This window comes from Saccopteryx leptura, chromosome 12 (assembly GCF_036850995.1).
Source record: "Saccopteryx leptura isolate mSacLep1 chromosome 12, mSacLep1_pri_phased_curated, whole genome shotgun sequence".
Lineage (NCBI taxonomy): Eukaryota > Metazoa > Chordata > Mammalia > Chiroptera > Emballonuridae > Saccopteryx > Saccopteryx leptura.
In genome coordinates, this window is record NC_089514.1 from 19,110,607 (window position 1) to 19,136,826 (window position 26,220).

General features: G+C 40.7%; 1 protein-coding gene across 8 annotated transcripts in view; it reads left to right on the forward strand.

The window, feature by feature from the left end:
- MACC1 (MET transcriptional regulator MACC1) overlaps nucleotides 1-25,894 on the forward strand; it is a 203,505-nt gene extending 177,611 nt beyond the window's left edge. For 5 of the 8 annotated variants that reach the window (XM_066354193.1, XM_066354192.1, XM_066354195.1 and 2 more), the window contains exons 3-5: nucleotides 775-2,816; nucleotides 6,674-6,862; nucleotides 22,231-25,894. In XM_066354193.1, coding sequence (XP_066210290.1) covers nucleotides 775-2,816; nucleotides 6,674-6,862; nucleotides 22,231-22,443 — 2,444 coding nt within the window. In that variant the 3' untranslated portion in view covers nucleotides 22,444-25,894. Of the gene's footprint in view, nucleotides 1-774; nucleotides 2,817-6,673; nucleotides 6,863-16,440; nucleotides 16,528-19,367; nucleotides 19,482-22,230 lie in introns of those variants that run through there. The other 3 variants (XM_066354191.1, XM_066354198.1, XM_066354197.1) reach the window with 3 other exon arrangements.
- Nucleotides 25,895-26,220: the final 326 nt, after the last annotated feature.

The window sequence follows — 26,220 nt, forward strand, 5'->3', positions numbered from 1 at the left end:
GCCGGTTGGCTCAGCAGTAGAGTGTCGACCTGGCGTGCGGGGGACCCGGGTTCGATTCCCGGCCAGGGCACATAGGAGAAGTGCCCATTTGCTTCTCCACCCCCCCCCCTTCCTCTCTGTCTCTCTCTTCCCCTCCCGCAGCCAAGGCTCCATTGGAGCAAAGATGGGCCGGGCGCTGGGGATGGCTCCTTGGCCTCTGCCCCAGGCGCTAGAGTGGCTCTGGTCGCGGCAGAGCGACGCCCTGGAGGGGCAGAGCATCTCCCCCTGGTGGGCAGAGCGTCGCCCCTGGTGGGCGTGCCGGGTGGATCCCGGTCGGGCGCATGCGGGAGTCTGTCTGACTGTCTCTCCCCATTTCCAGCTTCAGAAAAATACAAAAAAAAAAAAAAAAAAAAAATCTGGATAATTGAATGAATTACTCTGTTCAGAGGTGTTCTTTTGTAAAAATTAAACACAAAACTATAAGGCACAAGTATATATAGTTTGGGTCTTTTTGAAGGAAATGTGTTAAATTAATTATTATCTAAATTGTTAAACATTTATTTACCTATAAATCATTAATATGATTAGATGACATATGGTAAAATAAACTGATAGAATGAATTCCTTTCCTCACAGCAGGAAAATTTGACCAAATTTAACTTTAATATATACTAGAGATCAAAAAAGCAAAATAAAAAATCTTGAATTTTTAAGCTGTAATTAAAATAATAATCTTGGCTGTATTTCACAATGACACTCACCTTTGTTTTGCTTTGTTTTTGTTTAAATAACAAGAGTGTCCAGACCCAAGGCTGCTTCTCAATTTGCCGGATGCTTTCCCACGTCATGGCAATAATGTTTCCAAAGCTACAAATCCATTCTGGAATGAACTGTCTGCTTCGAACCCATTTTTGGATGACATAACTCAGCTAAGAAATAACCAGAAGAAAGCTAATATTTCCATCTTGAAGGAGGATCCTTTTCTTTTTTTTAGAGAAATAGAAACTGGAAATTCTCTTGATTCCTCTGGTGATGAACTTGATGTGCATCAGTTGCTTAGGCAGTCTTCCTCAAGGAAGTCAGCGAGATCTAAAAGTGTTTCAGAACTTTTGGACATTATAGACGACACAGCTCATGCCCATCAGAATACACGTGACTCTAGCCAGATCCTAGAACAAGATCTAGAATGGCTTCAAAATGATCGAGAGGCTTATAAAATGGCTTGGTTAAGTCAACGGCAGCTTGCCCGCTCCTGCCTGGATTTGAATACACTTCAACAGAGTCTGGGGTGGGCGCAAACGCAATTTGCTGAGACTGTGATAGTCTGTAAATTAAACCACCAAGGAGGATCAGTACAGTTGCCTGAATCGGATATTACTGTTCATGTGCCCCAAGGTCACGTGGCTGTGGGGGAATTCCAGGAGGTATCTCTAAGGGTTTTTCTTGATCCTCCACAAATGCTTAATCATGATCTTTCATGCACTGTGAGCCCGCTGTTGGAACTCATGTTAGGCAACCTGAACACAATGGAAGCCATTTTGCTGGAGATGAAAATCGGTGCTGAAGTGAGAAAGGATCCTTTCAGCCAGGTCATGACGGAAGTGGTGTGTTTACACAGCCTGAGTAAAGAAGGCCCTTTCAAAGTGTTAAACAACTGCTACATTTATAAAGACACCATCCAGGTCAAGCTAATAGAGCTGAGTCAGGTGATGTACCTAGTGCTCGCTGCCCAAGCGAAAGCCACTCCGTCACCGGCTGCCACCATTTGGGATTATATCCACAAAACCACCTCGATTGGCATTTATGGCCCCAAATATATTCATCCAAGTTTCACTGCTGTTTTCACAGTTTGTGGACACAGTTATATGCCAAGGAAGCTTACAGTCTCTGATATTAAGAAGGGTGGAAAGAGCAAATCTCCTGTTGTGTTTCAGCTCTGGGGGAAGCATTCATTCTTACTTGACAAGCCACAAGATTTAAGTATTTCTGTGTTTTCATGTGATCCAGATTTTGAAGTTAAGGCACAAGGAGAAAGAAAAGAAATTAAACAAAAGCAGGTGCAAGCAAGTCAAGTGGTTCATCAACAATTTTTATTTTCTTTAGTTGACTCCAGAGAAATGCACTTGTTTGTTTTCCGAGTTCAGCTGGAGCCTCCTGATGGTGGACCAGTTACACAGTTCTTCATCACTACACCTGATCAAGCCCCAAACCTAAAAAGACAGTCAGTTCTGCCAAGTGATTTGCAGAAGGAGACAATAATGAAGTCTACTCCTTTATTACCCATGGTGCATGTTAAATATCCCACATTTCAAGACAAAAAATTGAACTTTACCAATTATGGAGTAACTCTGAAGGCAGTGATAAGACAAAACAAGATTGACTACTTACTTGAATATTTCAAAGGGGACACAATCGCTCTTCTTGGAGAAGGTAAGGTAAAAGCCATTGGGCAGTCCAAAGTGAAAGAATGGTATGTGGGTGTCCTGAGAGGGAAGATTGGACTTGTACGTTGCAAAAATGTCAAGGTGATTGCGAAAGAACAAGTAATGTCTGTGTCAGAGAGAACCTTCACAACCAGGCACCTTCTTGAACAAATTGCTCTGCCCTTTAAAAAACTGACTTACATCTACTCAGTTGTATTGACCTTGGTGTCAGAAAAAGTTTATGATTGGAAAGTTCTAGCTGATGTCCTGGGTTACTCACATCTGGCACCAGAAGATTTTGATCAAATACAAGCAGACAAAGAGTCAGAAAAGGTTTCTTACGTTTTAAAGAAGTTGAAGGAAGATTGCCATGCCGACAGGACTACCAGACGGTTTCTCTATGAACTTGTTGTGGTGAGTATTGCCTGATCACAGTAATTTATTTACCATAGAACATTTTATTAACCAAAAACCTATGAAAAAAGAAGTGAAAAATTTCTCAGCAGTCTCAGATAAATTGAAGTCACTTTACAGCAAATACACAGCTTTTCCTGCAAGACCATATAATTAGTTTCTTAGACTCAGTTGTGATTTTCCCAGAAACTAGGCCTTTGAGGATCATCTTTTAAAGGAAGATTCAAGTTTCTGTTTGTGCTACAGCATAACAGTTAAGAGATTATCTTCCTCTCTCAAATATTTGGATAGCTCTTAAAATATCAGAGAAATTCCAATAATATGAATAAGAGCAAACTAAAATAACTAAGTTGGCCTTTGCTATAGGTCTACTTTTTAGTGGGTTTTTTTTTAATAACATATAATCAATGTCCTTTACTTTAGTAATTTAACATTCCCTTCTGTACACAATTTATTATAACCTCAAAATAATGTTGCTTATTCTTTCTTAAGCCTCATGTTTTAATAGAACTCACAGGATCATTTTTTTTAAAGATAACATTACCCCAGTGCAAGGCTCAGTGGAGAGAGCTAAAGAAGATGAAGAACTGTTTTGCCTTTAAAGTAGAAATTTAGTATTTCATAAAAGTAAAATAAAAATCAAGAGCATATTTCCCAAATTTCTAAAATGTGAATGTATGAATAATAATAATAATGGTGGCTAACATTCCCCTAAGGTTCTTTATGTATTTGGCACGGGGCTGACCATCTACCCCACTATCTAATTTACCCATGTTAATAGCTATGTGGGTAAGTGTAGCTCGTCTTCATCTTACGCATAGAGGAGGCTGAGTCTTGGGAGGTTGGGTTCCTCAGCTGGTTAGTATCAGAGATGAGATTTGAAATCTTTTTGGTTCCAGAGCCATGCTTAAAACCACGATGCTTCTGAACGAAGGTGTATGTGTGTACAAATGTTTCAGTCTGTGTGTTGTTGTGGGTGTAGTCAATACCACTATCACTGTGCAAGGCTGGTGCCCTATAGGACAGTGGTCCTCAACCTTTTTTGGGCCACGGACTGGTTTAATGTCAGAAAATATTTTCACGGACCAGCCTTTAGGGTGGGACGGATAAATGTATTATGTGACTGAGACAAGCGTCAAGAGTGAGTCTTAGATGGATGTAACAGAGGGAATCTGGTCATTTTTTAAAAAATAAAACATCATTCAGACTTAAATATAAATAAAACGGAAATAATGTAAGTTATTTATTCTTTCTCTATGGACTGGTACCAAATGGCCTATGGACCAGTACTGGTCTGTGGTCCGGGGGTTGGGGACCACTGCTATAGGAGGTGAGTGGTTCGTGTAGGTGAGGCAGGTTTACATAGAGGAGCAAAGTGTTAACTAAGGTGCAAAATGAGAGAAATTTGGGGGGAGGAATGTATTCAGTGACATTAACAATAATTTATATAATAAAGAAAGAAGTATATGTAAAACATTTCCTCTTCCATTGCTTTAATGATTCTGCAGTGATACTGTGAGGGGTTGAGTTTTTAAAGCCCCCCCCACACAGTTGTTAAGTGGACAGTTTTATGATGGTGTGCTGCATTGTCGTTTAATCTGGGCTGTTGACCGTCAGTGGTGGATCTACATTGTCAAAACTGCGCATGTATTTTGCAGTCGTTCATGACCTCCCATAGCTCGTGTTCAGCATGGACTCATGAAGGTTTGACTTAAAAATTGCTTTGTTGACCTTAGTGACAAAAAATAATATTGGCTTAATGGTCTGAAAGTTGCATCCTGATCAGACCTGCATGTGTGTTGGTGTGTGATCACTGAAAAGCTTTGGTGACTAACTAGACAGTGCTGGCGGAGAGCTTATTAAGGGAGTAGTTCTCAAAAACTCACCGTGTGCCCCTGGAGGCTTCAGGATTTCTTTTTTTTTTTTTTTTTCTTTTTCTTTTTTGTATTTTTCTGAAGCTGGAAACGGGGAGAGACAGTCAGACAGACTCCCGCATGCGCCTGACCGGGATCCACCCGGCACGCCCACCAGGGGCAACGCTCTGCCCACCAGGGGGCGATGCTCTGCCCCTCCAGGGCATCGCTCTGCCACGACCAGAGCCACTCTAGCGCCTGGGACAGAGGCCAAGGAGCCATCCCCAGCGCCCGGGCCATATTTGCTCCAATGGAGCCTTGGATGCGGGAGGGGAAGAGAGAGACAGAGAGGAAGGAGGGGGTGGGGGGTGGAGAAGCAAATGGGCGCTTCTCCTATGTGCCCTGGCCGGGAATCGAACCCGGGTCCCCCGCACGCCAGGCCGATGCTCTACCGCTGAGCCAACCGGCCAGGGCAGGATTTCTGAATGGAAGGGCTGAGGTCGCTTAGCTGACCAGAGAGGCTCATGGAGCATGGGGTGTGGAGGCCACCGCTTGATACTTTATTTGCATAGTAAGCGTACATTTTTCTTGGATTGTGCCCTAATTTGGGGTAGCTGGGATGGAGCTGATAAACACTGTAGGTTCTAAACCCCTTAGTCATCTGCAGACAGTGAGACCGACTGTCCTTGTACGCTGGCAGCTTCACACTCCACAAAGTACTTCAGCATCTGATTTAACTTCCATAATGATTATAGGGAACTAGATGGGGTGTTATTAACACTGTATGCATTTGAAAAATCATTAAACAGAGATATGTTGTGATATGTGAAGCTAAACTTTAAACTCGGGTTTTGTAATTCTAACTGCAGATTTTTTTCCCCCTTAAAACAAGGCACTGGGATAGGCATTGCTAATCCCCCTCCACCGTTGACTAACAGAACCTCAGGGGCCTGCTGGCTCAGTACTGCCTCTTCCTGAGGTCAGAACTCCTCACTATAAGTTTATGGATCAATATATAGCCTGTGTACAAAGCCCATGGGTAGTCCTTCGGACGGTTCCATGGGAATGGACTTGAACAGTTGCCATACATACTTGGTCATTCGTTTTTACTTATTGTTTCATAATGACAGATAAAGCTCTTAAGTGCCATTACGTGGTGAAGTGCTACCAAACATTATTTGCTTATTTGGATAGAGAAGAGCTATTGATAGATTTAATCTCACATTTTAAAGCTATATTCCAGGCAAAAGAGAAAACTCGTGGACTTGTTTGAAACATGTGGTGATGGACAAAGCTCAGACGCCTAATTGAGGAGGAAAGAGCAGAATGCCTTTCCCCTTTCCATTGTAGAAGGCTGTGTTCTCTCAATCTGTGTGGTTTCTATTAGGCTCATTATACTGGGGGTGAAGGCAGAGAGTTAATTTTTTTAAAGTCATGATTATCAAGAGCTTTGTTCAAAGTTGAAGGAGTGTCTCATTTTTATGCAATGGCATGATTCTGGGAAGTTCTAAATCACATTCTGATGAAAAATAGAATAATGTTTACCAGCACAGAATGATGTTTACCAGCAAAAACGGAATAATGTTTTAACAATGTCCTCTGGTAAGAAAAGGAATTATTTTCCGAAGAGCAAATTAACATCCCTGGGTTGATAAATGGTAGACTGCTAGAGCCTCAGGGTGTCTTGAGAAGCGTCTAGTTCAACGCCTTCTTTTTGTAATTAAAGATAATAAGAAACATATTAGTTAAGTGGTTTACCCAACACCCTATAATTAGTCACTGAGGTAGGCCTAAATCTTCCCTCATTTTGGTCCAGTTGTGTGCACTGTACTTTGCTGGTTGGATTTGCTTAAAAGTAAATCAACTCTGTAAATTTTAGGAAACTCAAATACAGGCGTAGTGAAAACGAGGATGCCAGTTTCTAGAATATGTAATAAAAATGGAATTTCTAGGAAAAAGCCCCAATTAGCTGCTTTTAGTCATGACGTGGAATTCTTGCTGCAGGCGCTGCTGCAGATGGACTGCCAGGGGCTCGTGGCGCACATCGTGCAGGAGTCCGCCATTCTGACTTCGGCGGTCAAGCTGGGGAAGGGCTGGCGGGAACTCGCGCCCAAGCTGGCGCGGCTCACGAAGCGCCAGATGGAGGCCTACGAAGTTCCTCACCGAGGAAAAGCGGGACGGGTTGCTGTCGAGGTAATACTTCTCTTGTTTGTCTCATTCAGTAGCGAAAAATTGCAGACCAAGTAAACCAAATGGAATCAAGCCTGAACCATTTAACATAGATTCCTGGGGAGTGCAGATCCACTAACTGAAGTCACTGCCCCGATAATCATGGATGTTATCAGAAACGTACACATATCACTCTTTAGTGGCCTTTAAAATATGTCTCTAGAACCTTTCGAATATATGGATGTTTCTCCTGTTGGCTTGCATATTAATATGGCCTTTGATAAAAAATGAATTAACCAAATTGCATAGCTAAAGAGTTGGTAGGAGGCCCTGGCCAGTTGGCTCAGTGGTAGAGCATCGGCCTGGCGTGCAGAAGTCCCGGGTTCGATTCCCGGCCAGGGCACACAGGAGAAGCGCCCATCTGCTTCTCCACCCCTCCCCCTCTCCTTCCTCTCTGCCTCTCTCTTCCCCTCCCGCAGCTAAGGCTCCATTGGAGCAAAGATGGCCCGGGCGCTGGGGATGGCTCCTTGGCCTCTGCCCCAGGCGCTAGAGTGGCTCTGGTCGCAGCAGAGCGACGCCCGGGAGGGGCAGAGCATCGCCCCTGGTGGGCAGAGCGTCGCCCCTGGTGGGCGTGCCGGGTGGATCCCGGTAGGGCGCATGCGGGAGTCTGTCTGACTGTCTCTCCCCGTTTCCAGCTTCAGAAAAATACAAAAAAAAAAAAAAAAAAGAGTTGGTAGGTGGCCTGGCCTGTGGTGGCGCAGTGGATAAAACATCGACCTGGAACGCTGAGGTTGCCGGTTTGAAACCCTGCACTTGTCTGGTCAAGGCACATATGGGAGTTGATGCTTCCTGACCCTCCTCCATTTCTCTCTCTGTCTCTCTCTGTCTCTGTCTCCTCTCTAAAACGAATAAAATAAATAAATAAAATGCTTTAAAAAAAAAAGAGTTGGTAGGCAGGACTAGAAGAACATGATGCAGAGAACACATAACTTTGAAGGGTGGAGACGGGACCCAGTCAGGGTAAGGGAAAATTATATAATAAGTATTTGTTAGCCTTAGGCATAGACTTAGTCATTTGTAGCAAATAATATTTGATGACAATAAGCATTAAGTAACAGGATGGTAATGAGAAACAGATTTCTAAGGGCTTCATTGTCTCTGAAAATTTTGCATACAATAAGAACTATTGTATGCAGATAAAAACAGAATGACAGCACATAGAACATATTAAATATTTACCTTGCAAATATTAAATTAAGTACAATTTAATTTGTATTAATATTAAAACAAATGTATACTGTTGGACATAAGTTAGATATATAGTTTCTCTATTTACCATAAAAAATGTCCATTTTTGTGATTTAAATAAAAGTATTCCAGTGATGAGCATATATAAAATGTCCTCTACTTTTCTCTTATATGAGTGTAAACATTTTTGAGATATTTCGGTTAAGGAAAGATTTTTCTCTCTTCTGGATAATGACTTTGTAGAAGGCAGAAGCTATGTTCTCTGCTTCAATTTTGGTTACAGAATTGGAAATTAATTCAGCAGGAGAAAATTTTCTTACATTGAAGCAACTATTACAGCTGGATGTGCAGGACAAAACCTTTCCATGCAGGGACAAGATCAAGTCAAGTCAGTCGAATCCCAGCAAACGCAGCGGAAGTCTCAGCAGGCTGGCTTCCGGGTACCTAGAGCCTCGCTCTCCAGTACCTGCAGGCTGGCTTCCGGGTACCTAGAGCCTCGCTCTCCAGTAAGATTCCTTTAAACAAGGCTTTACAGCCAAGAGCAGCCAGAGGCTGAGGCCATATTTCCTCCTCAGAGACTGCATTTAACTATGTTCCCTCGGAAGTGCGTTACAACCTACAAATCGCTTTTTACGGAATGAGCTAAAAGATGAAAAATTTATGAGAAAGAAAAAAAAAATAACAATATTATGAGGGACTTGCTGGTTTGGTGATTCAGTTAACTGATTAAAAAGTTGTCTGAGATACCATCACCCATCTATTCACACGGACAAATCTAGAACACTGATAACACCACATGCTACTGAGGATGTGGAGCAAGAGGAATCTTCATTCACTGCTGAGGGGAATACAGAATGGTACAGTCACTTTGGAAGGGACTTTGACTGTTTCTTACAAATGACTTACTGGTATTTACCCAAAAGAATTGAGAACTTAGTTCTCCACAAGACCCTGCACAGGAATGTTTCTAGCAACTTTATTTATCATTACCAAAATTTGGAAGCCACCAAAATGCCTTCAGTAGGTGAATGGATAAATGGACTTGGGTGCATCCAGACAATAAATGTTATTCAGTGCTAAGAAGAAACAAGTTATCAGTCCATGAAAAGACATTGAGGAACCTGCAATACATATTATGAAGCAAAATAAGCCAAGCTGAAAAGGCTATGTACTTCCTGTGCGATTCCGAATGTATACATATATGATAACATTCTGGAAAAGGCAGACCTATGGGAACAGCACAAAGATCGGTGGTTGCCAGGGAGGGATTGAGAAGGAAGGACAAACAGGAAGAGCACAGAGGGTTTTTAGAGCAGTGACGCTGTAACGATGGATAAATGTCACTATGTATTTGTCCAAACCCATGGAATGTACGCCACGTAGAGTAAACCCTAGTGTAAACTGTAACTTTGGGTGATTATGCTGTGTTCATGTAGACTCCACAGTTACAACAAATATATCATCCTGGTGAAGGGTGTTGATCATAGGAGGCTATGCATATGAGGGTTGAGCGTGCCACATCTGCAATTAAAGGTAATCAGAAACATGTTAGCTAAGGGGGTAGATGGGAGATCTCTATATCTTCCTCTCAGTTTTTCTGTGAATGTAAAATGTCTCTAAAATTTTTTTTAGTTGTCTAGTTGAGATGAGAGCAGGACTTTTTTCTTTATAAGTCTCTGTTTTTAAAAAGTTTTGTGAGAGTTATTTATCAAAGTGTTATTCTCTCAGCCTTATTAAGTATCTGATTTCTCTCTAATTACGGTTGTTTATGGTTTGTCTTTCCCAAATCTTGATGGAGGCCAGACAGCCTACTTTTCCATTATTTACTTTCTGCACAGCCCACACCACAAATGCCCAAGTCTGTGCAGTAGCTAACAAATACTCAGAAGCAGAAAGGAAAGTCCCTAGGTGTCTTCTAGGGCTGATGTTTACCTTACTGTGATTAATACTAAGAGTCATCATTCTGATCCACATTATTAAATTCCTAAATATAATCCATTATATTGGCCTAAAGCCATCCCAGATAATCTGTGGGAATCTTTACCTGTTAGGCAACTTAAACTGAATAGTAAATGTAGGCTAATTTCCATCCCTCTGAATAAAAAATATATAGCTGTATAATTTTTTCTCTTGGGAAGGAGATGATTCCTGAATATGATCAATTTACAAGTCAAATGATTGATTTTTTTTGGTATTTTTTTCTGAAGTGAGAAATGGGGAGGCAGACAGACAGACTCCTGTATCCACCCGGCAAGCACACCAGGGAACAATGCTCTGCCCATCTGGGGTGTTGCTCCATTGTAACCTGAGACATTCTAGCACCTGAGGCGGAGGCCATGGAGCCAACTTCGCTCCAGTGGAGCCTTAGCTGTGGGAGGGGAAGAGAGAGACAGAGAGAAAGGAGATAGGGAAGGGTGGAGAAGCATATGGGCACTTCTCCTGTGTGCCCTGGCTGGGAATCGAACCCAGGACTTCCACACGCCAGGCTGACACTCTACCACTGAGCCAACCGGTCAGGGCTCAAATGGTTGATTTCAAAACATAGCGATGTTAGTTGTGGGTAGGGGGTGCCGAGGAAGGGAACTGGATAGTGGCAGGGGAGGTAACGAGGTCTCCCAGTTCCCGTGCTGCTTGGACTTCATGTATCTCCCACCTCGGAAGGCTCACCTTCCAGAAACTTCCTTCTTTAACTGCCAGTGCCTGCAATTGGGCTTTTTTGGTCCACTTTCCTTTCTATTCAACTCCTCTCTTTCCCTTTGTTCTGTTTGTATTGTCTCAAACATTTACCTGGCACTTACTCTGTGCTGGCCATTGTTCCAATAATGCTTCAAAATTAACTCAGTCCGTTCAACAAAAACTTGTGGGCCAGGCAGTAATATTACTGAAAATGTAGGGAGGCTAACTGACCGTGCTTGCACATACATAGCTAGAAAGTCACGGCACCGGGTTGACTTTGGGTCCCTGTGCTTTGCGCTTTGCCCACCCATCCCAAACCCAGTGCACCAGGTGAGAGGCAGAGCTGGTGGCTGTGGTTAGGATGGGGCTTTAAGCATCTCAGTTTACTCTTTCCTCCTTTTTCCAAGTTACAATACTACGAAAATTTGCTGCAACATCTTCATCAGGCGTCAAACTAGTTAAGGACTGGGGATTATTAATAGTATATATCTGTCAGATTTTTGTTGAATATTTTGGCCAGTTCTTATTCTTTTATAAGATGAAGAAAAAAAAAGCCTCTCTCTGGAGACTCCTGAGAACGTCACTTTTTAAAATAACCATCTCCTTAAATTAAATTGAAGAAACGTTGCACAATTTTTCTAATGACACTGCAATTCCTACGTAAAAACAAAACTATAAAACTTGAAATATGACTATGTTTTGCAGAGTATCTTTTTAGAAAAAAAAGCACATGCTCTATACCAAGATGTTTAATTGTTGCCAAGGTTGCCGCGTGAAAGTTAGTAAAAATTGAAGTTTTACTGAAGATATTTAGATGTTTAAACAAAATAGGAATCAATAAAATATTTTTTAAAATAGCCCATTTAAAAAAAAAAAACAGTTGGATTTTACAAGGGGTGATGCTGGGATTTCAAGGCTAAGATAGTCATAGGCCCTTTGAGGATTGTGTGTAGATGACAAGAATTTTCCTGGCCACCCTTGCCCGTCACCTGCCTGCCTAATGATAAAGATAGGCTTTTTCTATCTTATCCTGTATGGACACTCATTCACTAAGGACACTATTGGCTCACTTTCCCCTGTAAGAAGCCTTTTTACCAATGTTCACCTCAACCACAGGCACCAATCAGTAAACCTGTTGAGGCTGGCTTCTTATCTGACCTACCAGAACGGGCCACCCTTCCTATAGAAGCCCAACAAAGTCAATATTTTTAATTGCAATATATTTTTTCATTCTCAGAAACCACTGACCTATAGGGAGTTAGAACTGACAAGGAATGTTTATGTCATTTTGTAGTCAACACTTAAAACAGTGAGGCTCTAAGTCTGTTTTATCTTCTAGCAACACCTGCCCTTCCTCATTTTTGACCACCTGCTGTAGTGTTCAGAGCACTTTATTCAAAGTCTAGACAAAAACATGGGTGAGTAGGTCATCTTCAACAGCTAATTTTATTAATTGTTTAATACGTAGATGAGAATTCTGTATGGAATTCTTCCTCCTTGGTTAGTATTTTTTCCTCTGTGTACTTGCTCTCAGTGTTCATCCATACTTAACACACTTTCTGGGACTCCAGTTCTCAGTGTTGGAGTGTTAGGAGCTCCAAAAAAATCTACAAACAGAATGACAAATCTAATATTTTTCTCTCTAAAAATTTTACTTGGTCTAGGTCTAGGAATTAGGTTTAACTGTTAGTATTTAAATTGTTTTATTTTAAAGAAGTATATGATTAGATGCTAAAGAAAAGTGATAGGCCCTGGCCGGTTGGCTCAGCGGTAGAGCGTCGGCCTGGCATGCGGGGGACCCGGGTTCGATTCCCGGCCAGGGCACATAGGAGAAGCGCCCATTTGCTTCTCCACCCCTCCCCCTCTCCTTCCTCTCTCTCTCTCTCTTCCCCTCCCGCAGCCAGGGCTCCATTGGAGCAAAGATGGCCCGGGCGCTGGGGATGGCTCTTTGGCCTCTGCCCCAGGCGCTAGAGTGGCTCTGGTCGCGGCAGAGCGACGCCCCAGAGGGGCAGAGCATCGCCCCCTGGTGGGCAGAGCGTAGCCCCTGGTGGGCGTGCCGGGTGGATCCCGGTCTGGCGCATGCGGGAGTCTGTCTGACTGTCTCTTCCCATTTCCAGCTTCAGAAAAATACAAAAAAAAAAAAAAAAAAGTGAAAATAACTAACAATAGATTGATAATTGTTGTGCACTTTATTGTGTGTGAACTGTCAGCTAATCATGTGATCATTTTCTTTATACAATATCTCATTTATTTCAACAAACTTTACAAGGAAGTCTTTATATCATCTGCTTTTTACAGGAATGCAAACTAAGAGCGAATGAATTCATAGAAGTTATTCAGAGTAACATGGTTATTAAATGACAGAATTAGGATTCAAATTCAGGTATTTTATGCGCAGTCCTTTCCACTGTGCCCTACGATGAGAAGTCTTTTCAGAATGAACTAAATGGGTCAAGATCAAAGTTGGGAGCAACCATCAGGAGACAGAGCCCAGTCCTGAAGGATGGGAAGCATTTGGATAATTGGACAGGACCAGGAGGGGATTTCAGTGCTCTCGGATGCCAGAGAGCGCGAAAGAGAATATGTGCACTAGAGCAGCGGTCCCCAACCCCCCGGGCTGCAGACCGGTACCAGTCCGCGGGCCATTTGGTACCAGTCTGCAGAGAAAGAATAAATAATTTACATTTATTTCCATTTTATTTATATTTAAGTCTGAATTATGTTTTATCTTTAAAAAATGACCAGATTCTCTCTGTTACATCCGTCTAAGACTCACTCTTGACGCTTATCTTGGTCACGTGATAAGTTTATCCGTCCCACCCTAAAGGCTGGTCCGTGAAAATATTTTCTGACATTAAACCGGTCCGTGGCGCAAAAAAGGTTGGGGACCACTGCACTAGAGGGTAGAGATTGTCTTAAGAATCACTGGGACATGTAAGATACACATTTTTTGAGGTTGAGGGAGGGAGGAGCCTCTAATCCTTGCCAGAGCATAGAGGCTAAGATTTCTTGTCTGAATTCAAGTTTCAGCTCTACCATCTATTAGTTTTAAGACCTTGGGGAATTTACTTGACTATTCTCAGAATCAATTTTTTTTTTTTTGATTTAGGCAAATAACACTTTTTTATTCATCAGACATCTGGAAGATTAAAAGACATAATATATGAGAGATATTTGGGACAATGCTTGGCACACTGTAATGACTGCATATATATTACTTGTTATTTTGACCAGGAGGTAGAGGCGAGGTTGGCAGCTGTGTGACGTAGAATGATCTGGGGAGAGAATAAGGTACTGGATGGTCATTTTTAGTGAAATGGCTGAGAGTAACAATAGAAAGAATGTAGGTTAGGGGAAAGTCAGCAGTAATGTCAAGACTCCTCTTCTGAGAAACGGGTGGAATGGTCATACATGGAAAAATGAGAAAAAGTCTTGGCTGATCAGCTTATTCTTGCTGCCTTAGCAACATTTCATTTTCCTTGGAAAATACCTCTTGCAAAAGGTGAGAGGAATGTCCTTAGGCTTATACGGCTTTCTGGCTCACGGGGCGACTCCTGGATTCTGCTTTCAGGGCCGGAGTATCGTCTGCTTCTGTCCTGGACCTCCTTCTGTTCTAGCCTTGGCACTTATATCTACAGCCTGCTGTTCTTTTGCAGTAGGAAATACATTCGCAATTTCTTTAAAAAGGGAAAAACCATGATATGGAAATATATCTACCAACGGTAAAGTGTATGCAATAATTGCTGAAATCTTTGTGGTTTGCACTAGAGATTTGGCATAGTGACATAAAACTTAGATTAGCATTGTCTAGTTTTCGCACTACTCTAATTTCTACAGCCTTTAATTCCAAAAAGACTCCATTGTTTGAAATGCTGGATAAAGAAAAAGACATCACAGAAAAATTAATGAGGTTAGTTGTTGTATTCTTACCATCTTTGATTTAATTTTATTTTCTATGCCTCGTTGCCACTCTGAAAATTAAATAGAAATGATAATCACATTAGGTTAAATATCATAAAGATATTTTAAAATGGATTTTGAAACATTTGCTTTAGATTTCCTTTTCGAGGTTTATTATTAAGGATAACAAACAACAAGGAATTTTAGGAAGTCAAGGGCCACCTAAGCCTAAGACATAAATCAGCACGTACTGAAACCGCTTACTATTGAGATGGAGCCATGGGAATACCTTAGTGAAACACCTGGATGTATAGCTAGGTGATATGAGGTCTTTTCCTAGATGTTTGACCCTGGTTTAGTTATTTAACTTTATTTCAAGGACAAACTCCTGGTAGCATGAATCAAGCATCTAGTGTGTGCCAGGATCCTTCATACCTGTTTAGTTTGTGTACTTGGCAATACTTTCACGACACTGGGTACACTTCCCCTTCACTCTCTATTTTATGGAAGGGGAAAATAAGGGTGCAGAGAAGCTTTGTGACTTACCCAAGATCTTGTAGTGAGTAAATCAAGAGTCTAGAGTCAAACCCACGATGTGGTTCTCTAAATCCAGAGCAGTACCACTACCGAGGGTGGAGCAAAGCTAGGTTTATAGTTTGAATGCGAATGGTTTGACCAAGTAGTTTTTCTCCTAATGTTAGACTGTTTTTGAGCAGATATGCTAATGAGGATTGGGTCTTCAATATTCTTCTGGCCCATTCCTAACCCCTGACATTCCAAATGGTTGGTTATTACTAGAACAAACAAAGCTTGGCTGCCTTAGAGTCATTTCCAAGAGAACATCAAGTTTTAACCAAGTATTATCTCCCTTATGTGGAAACAGGGACACCTAATATGTTCTCTTGTAAAGATAATGGTGATTTCTTCTTCAACAACATTTATTTACATACCTGTTACAGGTGATGAAAGGCCCACTTGGAAATTGTAAATGATAGATATATGTAATAATCATTTTTTTTTTTTTTTTTTTTTTTTTTTTTTTGCATTTTTCTGAAGCTGGAAACAGGGAGAGACAGTCAGACAGACTCCCGCATGCGCCCGACCGGGATCCACCCGGCACGCCCACCATGGGGCGATGCTCTGCCTACCAGGGGGCGATGCTCTGCCCATCCTGGGCGCCGCCATGTTGCGACCAGAGCCACTCTAGCGCCTGGGGCAGAGGCCACAGAGCCATCCCCAGCGCCCGGGCCATTTTTGCTCCAGTGGAGCCTCGGCTGCGGGAGGGGAAGAGAGAGACAGAGAGGAAGGAGCGGTGGAGGGGTGGAGAAGCAAATGGGCGCTTCTCCTGTGTGCCCTGGCCGGGAATCGAACCTGGGTCCTCCGCACGCTAGGCTGACGCTCTACCGCTGAGCCAACCGGCCAGGGCTTGTAATAATCATTAATAAAGCAAAATTGCCTTAATAGTTCTGCAACTAATTGTACTTAAAATGAAACTCTGCTTCTATAGTTTTATGAGGAAACTAGGTGGATTATTAATCCATTAATGTGGAAAAATGTAATTATCCAAAGCTAGTTGAAACCAATTGCATTCTTTATGCTATTCATATTTTACAAGCTAAAAAAAAGACAGCTTCTATGCTCCAATCGTATTGGCTTTGAGAATAAGCACTCTAAATTTGGAAAACATTGCTTTCTAAATTTCTATCCCCATTTTATTTCTTTTGTCATTTCACTTATTACCTTTTCATTGCTCCTTTACCTTTGTCTTTGTCCTCTAGCACCTGAAGATAAGCAGAAGAAAGACAAATGCTGGGACTTTGGAAAACTGCTCAGCTCTGATAGATTGAATGCTTACCGATGCTGCTGCCCTTTCTAGAAAGAGATCAAAGCACATAGACAAGTAATTAACAACTCGGCATTTTGATCGTCCTCATGCTTCCTTTCAGAGATGAACCAGTAACACCATGAAGTTACCATTAAAGTAACCTAAGGGTAGAGGGTTGAAAGTGACGCCTAAGTGTCCAATATTTGTGATGGAGATGAGAAGGCCGAGAGAATTTATTCTGTGGTTAAAATAATTCAACCAAAACAAACCCTCGGCAGCATGCTTTCCTTTTGATTTGTCAGAGCATTAGTGCAGAATTTCTGCATAGTTCCTCTTAAATCATAACATTGAGCAAAAGCAGAAGAACTATTTTAAAACCACTGAAGAGATATAAGATAACATAAACCTGGAAGAGATCTTGGCAGTGTGCAGCTCATTCCTAGCTTTTGGAGGACTTAACTTAGATTATCCTGGAAAGGATATTGTTTATTCTACTCATGTTATTCATTCAAACATTTCCAGAGCAAATGATTTCATTTAGTTCACCACACAGTTCAGAACATAACTACAACACAGTCAAGGTACATAACTACAACATTTACTATTGTTCTCAGCTCCTTTTTCAATTTTCCTTCATACTTGCCCCTTAATTACATACCTTGACTCCATAATAATTTTAACATTTACCTGTGATTTATGTTTTCTACCTAAAGGACTTGAACCCTTTTTCTTCATTGTTTGATATATGCTACCTCTTTAATTCTCAAGAATCCCAACTTCTCCATCTAGCAAAATTAGGATTCAAGTTGAAAGTTGTTTTGCAGCAAAACAAATTTTCAAATCTCCATTGCAGAATATTACTTTTTACCTATTGTTCCTTTTAAAAAGAACTTCTATTTTCCACTGCTTTTCTTTCTAGCTTTGTCTATGTTCCTTTAACCTTCAGATTCCAAATGTGACCTGTTCTGTGACTTTCAGTTCCTTGATGCCTGTTCATTGATGCAGTCTGCCCTCCACCACTCTCTTTAAACTGCCTTCTGCAAGGTTTCCAAAGGCCTACTAATTACCAAAATCTGGAAGTTTTTTTTTTTTTTAGTTTTCCTTCATGTTTCCATATTACTTGATGTTAGAGGTAGCAGAGGAGGTAACTGGAAAGGGAAGTCCTCAGTGAGTGGTTTGTTGGTAGATGTTTAATAACCAGTTCTTCAGTTGTAGCTTTTGCCACTTTCCATGGTGTAAATACTCCCAACATGGATGATTTCAATCTCCCAATGTACTATCACTAAACATGGAATTGAAAGGCTATATGAACAATCAGCCCTCTGGGGAGTTGGTGTGAGCTGGCTCCATCTTTTTTGGAATGCTTTAGACCAGGGGTCTCAAACTCGCGGCCCCCGGGCCGCATGCGGCCCACCGAACAATTTTGTGCGGCCCGCAGACTAATCCACGAAGTTCAAAATATTTTGGATAAAATTAAGTAAGCCTAGGGGTCTACTTGTATTTTTTATTTCTCTAGCATCCTAGCTAGATATTAGCTTAGTTAACAGCAGTTGTGATGCAAACTACAGTTTCTGGTCGTTTTGTGACACTGAGTAAACTGCATGTACGATTGTGCTTGTTGTACTGATTTTTTTTCGTTTTCAACTGCAGTGAGAAAAGTGTTGCGTAACAGTTGCCTTTTGTAGACCTAGTGCGGCCCGCCGAATGGCTGTGATCTTGCTCTGCGGCCCACATGCTGAGCTGAGTTTGAGACCCCTGCTTTAGACCTTGGCTTTTGTAACATAGAGCACCCTGTCTCTGACTCCAGTTTCTCTCCATTTTTTTTCTTAGTGCTTTCATTTCTTACGGCAGCCCCTAACTGTAGACTTAACTGATGGTTAAATTTTCATCCCTTTATTATCTCCCTTGGCATCTTCCTCTAGTCTCATGCTTTTCAGTATTACTTTATCATCAGATGCAAAACCCTTGACTGCTCTCTGGAGGTCATCTCCCTATTTTCATTTCTTACCAGATAACCCTTCCTCTATCTCACGCTTGGTAGGCCTAAACTAGACTTTTTATCTCGCCCTCTCCCCCAGAATACCCCTTTCTTATTATGCCAGACAATCCATGAGGTGCCTTGGTCACAGACTTGGAAGTTAGTTCAAGTTCAGATCATTCAAAATTCAGATAATTTGATTAATTTATTCATATTGACCCATTCAGGAGGCAATGAGATGCAGATAGGAAGCCAGGTTTAGGTCCTGTGACACCAAAACCCAGCCTTCTTCCTCTTTCACCATAGTGCTCTTCAGTTCATGGAGCTACCATTTTTATCTCAAACTGAATTAAAATATGCAAGTAACTTTTGCTTCTTTCTCAGCTGTGATTAATTACCAAGCCCTGCATTGGGCCATTGTGCAGTAACCTGTCTCCCTTCTATGTTATAAAGTTCTAAAAGCAAAAGTCATACGATAGTAATAATTTTATCCCTTTATGAAACAATTTCTTATAGTGGTAGGTACTCAATAATTCTTTGTGTAATGAGTGAAATAATTATTTAATGAACAACAATGTATTTTTAATATTTCCATTGTATTTATACTACAATAGTGTTATTCTGTCATCTGTGTTGAAAGCCACAAATGACATTTTATATATATATATATATATATATATATATGTCAAATTTTACACGGAAGGAATATTTAGTTTTAGTTTGCTGCGAAGAGGGGAAAAATGGGATGCAAAATAAGCTCGTCTTTTAGTACAGATCACCAAGTTCACTGTTGTCCTAGGGTTGTCAGCCTGTTGCTATTGTATCCGTTTCTAGGCAGCTCATGGTTTAGACTCCAGGCAATCTCCGGTGGGTTTAGAGCAATATCCCTCCTTTCATTTCAGAGTAATTGAGGGGACTCCTGGCAAGTCTTCTTACACTTTCAGAAGTCTTCATTAGAGTCCAGGATTCAATGATCTGTCTAAATTTCTCCGAATGGTAAGAGCTGGCCACACTGTTCTGTTATGAGTCCAAATTCCCATCATGCCCTCGCATCAGTGAGTGGGCAGATGTATCACTGGACATATGAATCTGAAGTTTCCAACTCCTGCATCACCTTGGGGTATTTCCTGCTCCTGCAGCACTGAGGAGCTGCCTCATGGTTAAGGATGCCTCAGACTTCTCTATACATAGCAACCCACGTGCTGCAGCAGGATTCACAACACAGAGCTTTTCTACCTAAGACGTCAGTGGGGCTGTTTTGGCTGCCTCTGACTATGAAGGTGCTTTGTCTCGGTAGAGTAGCGAACAAACCAAAAATTGCCTGTTTGTGATTCTTAAGAGACGTCTGTTTTCTGTCATACTACGCCTTCACCTTGGTCCTGAAATGCTCTCGTTGCTGTTTATCATAAAATACCCTTAAATACATCTTTTTATCAGACTCAGTCACTAAGGGACTTAGTTTAAAGTCTTAGATGCTTTTACCTGCAAATACCATTATTTTAAACAATGCATGACAGATTTAAAAAAATGTACCAGTAAGGTGAACATGGGGGAAAAGTAAATTAAATAAGCCAGTCAGAGAAAGACAAGTACCGTATGATTTCACTCGTATGTGGAATCTAATAAACAAAATAAACTAACAAACAAATAAAACAGATGCATAGATACAGAGAACAGACTGACAGCTGGCAGAGGGGAGGGGGTTTGGAGGGCTGGATGAAAAAGATGAAGCGATTAAGCAAAGAAACAAAAACTTGTAGACACAGACAACAGTGTGAGGACTGCAGGAGGGCAAGGGAGGGGGGAGGGGAAAGGGAATAGAGGGGGTTAAATCGTGAAGAAAGGAGATGACTCAGGGTGGTGAACACACATGCTATATACAGATGCTGTATTACGGTATTTCATACCTGAAACCTGGATAGTTTTATTAACCAATATCACCCTAATAAGTTCAGTAAAGAAATTAGGTGGATGCCACATAAAATACAGGTCTCAAAGCTTTTACAGAGGGTTACCAACTACAGAATAATCTACCTTTTTAGTGCTTTTTGGCATCTGAGCAGTAACAGGCAACACTGAGTCTGGCAAAAAGGCTCTGTTAATATGCCTCAACTCATCTTCCACTGCTGAGCTGTTAGTGGTGACCTGCGCTTTTAGAAGGTTTGATTTCAGTGAGTACTCAGAAAAACAGAAAAATAGGAGAGAGAACACCTCATTCACATTCAATCAGAGTGGTAGGTTGGCGAAGGTAAAACTTACATAAAAAAATTTGGGATGATTTCTGTTGCTGCATCATGACCCCTTGATATGGTACAGTTTTGATAATTGTCTTCCCTTCTCTACCTTGCAAAATGAAACTGTCAGTAGAGGTCAAGATATGGGTGTTCATGGCACCCAAGGAATGCCAGTTTGGAGAAATAACATCAAGTTACCTTTGGAGGGATGCCTAACCTTTTTTGTAGATGGAATTAAAACATAATGATATTCCTTATTTAGGTCTTTCATTCTTTTAACTTAAATTGTAGCATATACGGGATATCAAAGGAGGGCGAAAAATTAAATCATCTGCTATTACTGTTAATAGAGGACTTATTTTAAGAAGGGAACTCTGCATAATGTTTAGCTCATTCTGTCGGTTCTTGAATTTTGCAAATGATAAAATTGCAAATAAATTAGTTTAGTGAGCCCAAATAAGTAGCAAGTAATAAAGTTTACATTCCAAATATTCCAATTATAACTGTGTGGTTCATTTTGTTCTTTTCCTAGGAAAATTTTATTTCAAGCTGTGTGTGTGTGTGTATGTGTTATACAATTTGTCTTATTTGGTCAGCCTTTGTCTCTATTCTGTCTCAGCCTGGTTGCCCTGGTTACCATTACATACACTCGTGTATGGGAAAATGCTCTTTGACGTACATTTATTTCCATGGAAACAATGACGTCATTGGTATGGATGGACTCTTAGAGAAAGCATAATGAAGTGTGGAATATTGATCTTTCTTTTGGTCATGAAATGTGTCACTAAGTTACTTTTGAAATTAGAGCTATATTTTTGCTTTGACTTGATCGTGAAGCTTCGTTTTTTCTTGTTAATACATTCCTTGAATAAAATGACTTGAAGTGTTAAACATTCTGTACATTTCTTTCCTGTGATATGTGATGACACAAAGCTCAACAGAGATACATAAAGCAATAAAAGTTACTACTTTAACCTTAAAAATCTCTCAGAGTGTGAACCATTTATCTCAATAACATGTGTCGTCATCAAAAAAATTGTGCAAAGAATTATATATAGACATCAAGGCAAGAGGCAAAGTATAGGTGGTGGATTAAGAGGAAAATAAGGCCATGTTTACAGTCATTTTTAAAGTCTTTTGGTTTAGAAACACAGGAATATAACAGGGAACTGATCATTATTAAAATGTTTTCTATGATATTAAATAAGTCCATATATTATTAGTCTTTTCTTTTAAGTTTTAAGAGGCCTCTAGCCTGACGTGTGGTGGCTCAGTGGATAAAGCTTCGACCTGGAATGCTGAGGTCGCTGGTTCAAAACCCTGGGCTTGCCTGGTCAAGGCACATATGGGAATTGATGCTTTCTGCTCCTCCCCCTTCTCTCTCTCACTCTCTCTTACTCTCTCTCTCTCTCTCCTCTCTAAAATGAATAAAGTTTTTTTAAAAAAATAAGAGGCCTCTAAACCTTTTTAAGTGTCTATTTTACTCAGGTTGACTGCTATACTACCCAGTCTAATTTTTTTTTCTTTATAGATGATGTGGAAACCTGCATATGATTTTCTCTATACTTGGGGTGCTCACTACGGAAGCAGCTACCGAGATGTGTTACAAGACCTCCAGTCAGCACTGGACAGAATGAAAAAGCCTGTGACCAAACAATGGCGAGACCTCACCGGAGCTTTACTACTAGTCAATTCTTTAGAGGTTTTGAGAGCCACTGCGTTCTCCACATCTGAGGAAGTATAGGATGAAGGGGATGCTTTTGTGGAGGAGGGGGAATGGTAGAGGGAAACCTATGTATTGTATAAAAGAAAAATGCTCAGGAAAATATTACTTCTTTTCTTCATGTTTGAAAAAATCTTTTTTTGTAGGAGAACACAGCAAAACACAAAATCCAAGAATGGATTTTATACTCAGACATGTACTTTTGTATATGCTTCATATGGAAACACGAGGCTGCTTTGTTGTTAAGGAGAAAAATATCCCCTCTCCCTTTGAAAGTCACTTTTAATTTCTTTGGGTTAAAACAAATGACTGTTAGCATAATTATATCACAAAGATACCCAGACACACTAGAAGCTGTCATGTGAGCTATGGAGTCTTACCAGGGGGCAAATGGGGAGAGAGGCAGAAAGAAGCACAAACTTTGGTCTCTGGCAGGGGCTACAGGCACCCTACACCTGACCTCCCCTTTCTCTGTAGAGTTTGCCAGCATTATTCCATGTGAAGAAACTAAGAAATGGAGATGACGTTCAGGGTCATAATAGCTAGTGTGAAGTAAGTTTTCTTTCTGCAAAACCCGGTTCTATTTATATATATATATATTTAAATCCAGAGTGCATAGAATAGAAAAGATATGAAAATACATATTAAAATTTCTAAACAAATTGTAGCTATATCATTTTAATTGATGCTCACTGCTCTTGTCCACCATTCCTTGAAAGACTGCCAAATGGAATATGTGAATTTTGAAAATCTGTTGTCTGCAAACATGGACTGGCGTTTTCATTTCTTTTTTTTTTATTATTTATTTATTCATTTTAGAGAAGAGAGATAGATAGAGAAAGGGAGAGGAGCAGGAAGCATCAACTCTCATATATGCCTTGACTGGGCAAGCCCAGGGTTTTGAACCAGCGACCTCAGCATTCCAGGTCAACTCCTGATCCACTGGGCCACCACAGGTCAAGCAGACTGGGGTTTTCACCACCGTCCTCTGGCATCTTGGGGCCTAGCTAATCCCAGACTTTTCTTCAGAATCGTATTATAGAATAGTTCATTAACTCTCATGGATTTTTAATAACAAAGGCTATTTTTAAAAGAACAACTTGATTTATTACTGTTGAATGCTGTAGTCTTCACCACCGAAACACTGCTATCTGCGTGTGAGCGTGCTCGTGCAAGCAGGTGCGTGTGCGTGTGCGTGTGTGTGTGTGTGTGTGTGTGTGTGTGTGTGTGTACCAGAGCGTTCGGGCCAGTATAAAGGCTACCTGCTGGCAGAGAGTCCACAAAGAGATGGTCTGTGCTTGCTCATGTGTTCAGTCCTCTGGCAGCCTGCCAGTATTTATAGGTTTGGGACAGTCATTCATTTATTGTCTTTCGATCGATAGATGGGAGGAATGTGCCTGCTCTGTGGCAGGCACGCAGATGCTTGAGGTTAATAATGGGAAAATGAAACCAGCATGATTTCTGACTTCTGTATTGCTAAGTGATGGATACAGGCAATAATAAAAAATTATATAGTTAAACATAAAATGGCACCTGTAATAACAGCCGCAGCGGAGAGGCTGGCAGGCCACAGGGTAGAGATGTGGGGCCGTGGTGCGAGTCAGGGGATCAAGTAGGTTTTCCCTGTGGAATAAACGATGAGCCTGAAGGGGGGTCAGGCGTTGCCCCTAGTCTGGGGGTGGTGGAAGACAGCTCCCCGATGCACCGACGCCCTCGGGCCGAGGGACGCTCAGGCACCCCAGGGAACGGGGTGGAGCGCCTGGGAGGGTGGAGGAGAGAAGGAAGGGGAGGCACACCTTCAAAGGCAACGGGGCCAAGCTAAATAAGGATTTCGTTCAGGGATCCTGAATAAAACATGTCCATTTGGCTGAAAAGTAAAAGCAGAATCTTTTTAGAGCTTTTAATACACCCACCCTGGAGTATTTGGTATGCTGGCAAAGGTAACTCGAATTAGGGTTTAAGAACAATCTTTACGGCTTTTAATATTTATATCTGATGTTAAGATGACACAGCCTTCACAAGGAGTTATATACACACATTCAAGGACGGAATTTATTTTAGTTGAACGTAAATTCTGGGAAAGGGGGGTGGGGAATGACACTTAAGTTCAGGACACGATCATTTTAGTGTTAACTTTGCTTTCTTTAGAACATTCTTGGAATCTTATTAACATGTCAGCAAACTAGAGAATTTCGGGAAGGGATAGAAAGGAATTAATCACTGGGTTTCTCCAGGCTCCAAGATCTGAGAAGACAGAGATTTTGTTAGCTGATTAGGCAAGCAAGATTAAATATATCAGTACAGGTTTACACTGCATCATGTGTTGTGATTGTGACTGGAAAGTTTAAGAAGAGTTTTAAAAAAATGAAAAACATAATCTTTGTAATTTAAGGATGAAGCAATGGTTTAAACATTAGTACACACAAAGATATTTTATAATCTTGTAATAAATCCTTGCAGATGAATTTTAAACCCATGTCCAAACAGTCATTCTTATACATATATTCTAATACTTGATAAATCATTTACAGCTTTCTGAATTTTGTAGTTTTCTTTCCATAATGGATTTTCATAATCAGAAAAGATTAACTCAGTATTCATGAATTGCCTTTAATATTTTGGCAGCAAATCAAGGGAATTAATAAGGCACTTAAATCCCATCTTTGACATCATTAAAAGCATCAAAAACAATTAATCTGAAACTTCTTTAAGCATTTTGGAAGTGAAAAAGCATAGACAGTTCTTTCATTTCCTCAGGGTTTTCCTCTAATGGTGCATCAGGATGAGATTTTAGTTCAGTGCGCAGCTTGCAATGTAACATTTTTTCTGTGTAAGCCACAATCTTCTACTTCCCACTGTGAAAGCCTCACTGTGAAGGCCAATAAGGAGGTGCATGCAATAGGGAGCCGTGAACTGTTCATATCAATAATGGATACAGCACATGCTATATCCTGTAATTATGAAAATACCATATGAAATTTTGAACTTGGGGATGACTAATTTTCTGAAAGCAGAATGTGCCACATTATTGGATGGTGTTGGTCTAAGAAATGTCACTGCAAGTAAACAGCGTTGCATATATGATATGAAAACACGATGGAGAAAAGACACTCAAAATAGTACAATACTATAATTGGAAATTTCAAAACTTAATTTTCATACCATCCTAATGTAAAATGTATTTTCTGCAAATTTGTAATGCCTAAGGAGTAGTTGAAGCAATTCAAAGGAGAAAAGGAGAAGAATGAAAATTTATGTTGCTGGAGGCTTTTCTAATTAAAATAGATCTTTTTTCTTATTATTCATGGAAATTCTAACCTGCTCTTCTAGCTGAAGTATCTTCCCATGTGCTGCTACATAGCTTAGTGAGTGAAATTCCAAAGATGATATGTTGCCGTTATATTAGTTGAGTTAATCCAAAGACTCCTTCAGAATAATTACATGGCGAGCTTGTTGGAGCTCAGACTGCTGGGCCCCACTCCCAGAATTTCTGATTCAGCAGGTCTAGAGTGGTCCGAGAATTTGCATTCAGGTGATGCATATGCCTCTGGTCCAGGGACCCCAATTTGAGAACCACTGCATTAATTTCCTTTATTTCTATAAAAATAGAATCTTTGTTAAACCAGAAAAACTTTTAGATGAAATAATTTTTGTCATTCCATTCGAGAAAGTATTTAATTTAAAAAAATACATTATGTAATGACTTTATTATATAAAGTGAAATTTTTAAAAAATGAGTTACTAACAACCTGAAAAAATAGTAATTTTGATTATAAAAGTAATTAAGACCTGCCTCGT